At 41.9% G+C, this 3,406-nt stretch overlaps 1 protein-coding gene across 3 annotated transcripts in view; it reads right to left on the reverse strand.

Annotated features, from left to right (window-relative positions):
• Positions 1–3,406, reverse strand: part of LOC130562987 (BTB/POZ domain-containing protein kctd15) — a 25,374-nt gene that overhangs the window by 4,007 nt on the left and 17,961 nt on the right. For all 3 annotated transcript variants that reach the window (XM_057348360.1, XM_057348358.1, XM_057348361.1), the window contains exon 4: positions 1,871–2,176. In XM_057348360.1, coding sequence (XP_057204343.1) covers positions 1,871–2,176 — 306 coding nt within the window. The remainder of the gene's footprint in view (positions 1–1,870; positions 2,177–3,406) is intronic.

Here is a 3,406-nt window from a genome sequence, read left to right on the forward strand (position 1 = left end):
GTGTGTGTGTGTGTGTATTAGGGTGAGTGTGTGTGTGTATTAGGGTGAGTGTGTGTGTGTATTAGGGTGAGTGTGTGTGTGTATTAGGGTGAGTGTGTGTGTGTATTAGGGTGAGTGTGTGTGTGTATTAGGGTGAGTGTGTAAGCCACTCTGTGTGGTGTCAGTGGACCGCTTCAGTCTCTCTCTCTCTCTCTCTCTCTCTCTCTCTCTCTCTCTCTGCAGCACAACATTTATCAATTTGATGGAAGTTTAACGACGTCCGTGTTGATTCAGGTTCTCCATCACTGTGAGATATGAACTGAGTCTGACACACTGTGTGTGCGCGCATGTGTGTGTGTGCGTTGGCCAAGAGTGTTTTTCTTTTTGAACCTGTTCTCATGGTCCGCTCAGCTGCCACTTTCCACAATGCCTCAAATCTCACATCAGACTCATTTAATCTCTCTCTCTCTCTGTCTAGTCTCACTTCTTTAAGTGAAACACACACACACACAGCATAAAACCCAAAATGAAGGTGAGGTGTGGTGCGACGCCTGCGGTGATGAATCTACAGGTATCACACTTGTATTGTGTTGTGTAGTGAAGCAGGATTACTGCGTCCTTCACACAATAGACAACAGGAGTGTACAGTTCAACATGTCTTCTGTAAGAAACACACACACCCTTCCTGCAGGACCCCACACACACACATCCAGCCTGCCCTCGACGTGCCTGAAACTAAACTATAGAGATACAGTAAAGTAAATAGTGCTCTATTCTACTCTTAGTAAACTAGTAGTTTAGCACTAAAAAGTAGTACAAGTAGACTAAAAGTCTACATTCTTATTTTAAGTTTCAAAGAATCGTACAATGTAATAAACATTTGTTTCATAAGCGCAGACAGGACAGAGATCATGATGGGCTTCTGACGTAAGAACTGTTCTAAATGATGGACAGCAACACACTAACATTAATCACATCACATCACCCAAAGACCACAAGCATTGAGCTTATGAATGACGAATTAGATTTCACACACATGTTGTTTGTACTATAAATGTAAATATTACTATAAATATCGTCCGGACTTGCTCACTGGACTTGACCTGTGGACATCCTTTTTTACTTAAAAAAAGGCTTTTTTTATGTTCAATACTTTGGCAATATTGTAAGAACACGCAGAAATGGCAATAAAGTACCCTGAAATTGAGAGAGAAACAGAGAGAGAGAGAGAGAGAGAGAGAGAGAGAGAGAGNGAGAGAGAGAGAGAGAGAGAGAGAGAGAGAGAGAGAGAGAGAGAGAGAGAGAGACATTGGTGTAAAATAAAGGTCCGTCTGTTCACAGAACTCAACTAGTTTTAAAAGCAAAAGCAGCACGTGACAGAAACAGAAGATGAGAGCGTGAGACGGAGCGGTCGAACTTCCGCGGGAGACACAAAGAAAGTGTTGTGTTAGTTGATGCCGCCAATTAATTCCATGGCGAGCCATTTAGAAATCTTTAAAAGAAGCATGAAGGGGTTGAGGCTGTTTGAGAAAGTGTAAGTATGGTATTAAAAAATGCAATACGTGTATTTCAACGGCTCTGGGCACTGTTACACTGGAGTCACTTTTTTTTTTAAAGGCAGAAGTTGTCTTAAAAAGCAGAATGGTGTAAATTATGCATATCATTTTCTAGCCTCTCTTCTCTTCTGCTCTATCATTTTGTTTTTCCAGCGAATGAAAAATACGTCCCGCATTTTGCTCGCCCCCGATAGGTGCTCTCTCTCTCTCTCAATCCGGTGTCGCCTCGAAGTTCTTTATAATGTCACTGTCGTGTGTGCGTGTGTGTGTGTGTGTGTGTGTGTGTGTGTGTGTGTGTGTTCAGCTATTTCACACGTCATGTTCAGAGTTTTCACCTGCACTGAGTTCAGTCTGCAGTATCCGTTCAGTGGGAACCGGATGACGTGAGTGGGATCTTGATTCCAGCCGGCGTTGACAGAGTTACACATGACATCACCAGTCTCAGGGAAGATCTCCTCGATGAGGATCTTCTCACCGCTCAGGGCGATCCTCTCGCCCAGGTCAGGGGTCACGCGGACCACCAGACAGTCACACGGCTGTGACAGACGTCTCTGCTCGCGCTCCTGTTTCCATCTCTCCAGCTCTTTGATCATGGGTGTCAGCTGGTAATACCTCGCCTCTTCATACAGGAGATTAAATTCCTACAACACAAGACGGATGAAAACTTTCGTAATCTGTATTTTAGCTCGTGGAAACGAAACTTTGAAATGTACTTCGAAAACACAAATGTACAAGATTAGATTCCCAAAAAACATATATTTTAAATGGGAAGTTTAGTTTGCCTCTAGTTTTATAGCATTTTTTTAAAAATGTGTATACTAGTGTCTCTGTTTTAAATCTTAAATGACATCTATTTGAGATCTTAACTGTGTCTGAGAAAATCTCAGTTTGTCTCCTCTTGAGTTTGTGACGAAGGGATCAACAACGTCTCAAACTGTGCTCAGGTTTGCCAACGCCCCAAATTAAGAAATATCTTAAAAATCTCAATTCTGGCAGCAAAAAAATCCCCAAAACAGGCCAACTCTCATCTCGTCTGTGTCTCACCAAGGAATAGTCAGAGAAATAGCGAAGATACTTTCATTAAAACACAACTTGAAGAGACTAAACTGAGTTCTCAGGAACCTTTAGATTCGGACCTTAAAGGGACAGTTCACCCAAAAATAAAACTTCTGTCATCATTCACTCACCAAACAGATCTCATCCTCTATTTACTGCCATAGTTGGAAAACAAATACTATGGCAGTCAATGGGGGATGAGATCTGTTTGGTTACTGACATTCTTCCAAATATCTTCCTTTGTGTTTAGCATAACAAAGACATTTATACAGGTTTGGAACAATCTTAGGGTGAGTAAATGATAACAGAATTTTCATTTTCGGGTGAACTGTTCCTCTTAAGCACTTCAACAGAAAATAAGTTAAAGTTGTAAAATGGTTCCTTATGGACAGAGTTTGTGACCTTTGACCTTCAGTAATCTGAATTTTATACTCGATGTGTAAAACACCTTCAGCGGCAGAAGTTATGATGATCTCAACTCTCCTGGAAACACTGACAACTAACTGGCTCCTGTAACAAAACTGCAACTAAATCATGCAGAAAAACAAATAAATCCATAAATAATAGGCAGTGGGATTTGGGGGGAATGTTTTGCTCCGAGGGGTCTCAGTGGTGCCCGGAGGGACAACAGTCAAGTCTTCTGGATGAATCTCATGTCAGTATGAAGCTGAAGTATTTCATGATCCAGACAGACAACAGCAGATTCTCGCTTGCTCTCGGGTAAGTCTTGCCAGGGTTTTTTTGCCCCTTTCAGTTTTTCCTTAATTTCCCACAAGTCCAGATGGTCCCATTCTTCTCGCTCTCTCTCTCTCTCT

Source organism: Triplophysa rosa, linkage group LG12 (genome assembly GCF_024868665.1).
Source record: "Triplophysa rosa linkage group LG12, Trosa_1v2, whole genome shotgun sequence".
Lineage (NCBI taxonomy): Eukaryota > Metazoa > Chordata > Actinopteri > Cypriniformes > Nemacheilidae > Triplophysa > Triplophysa rosa.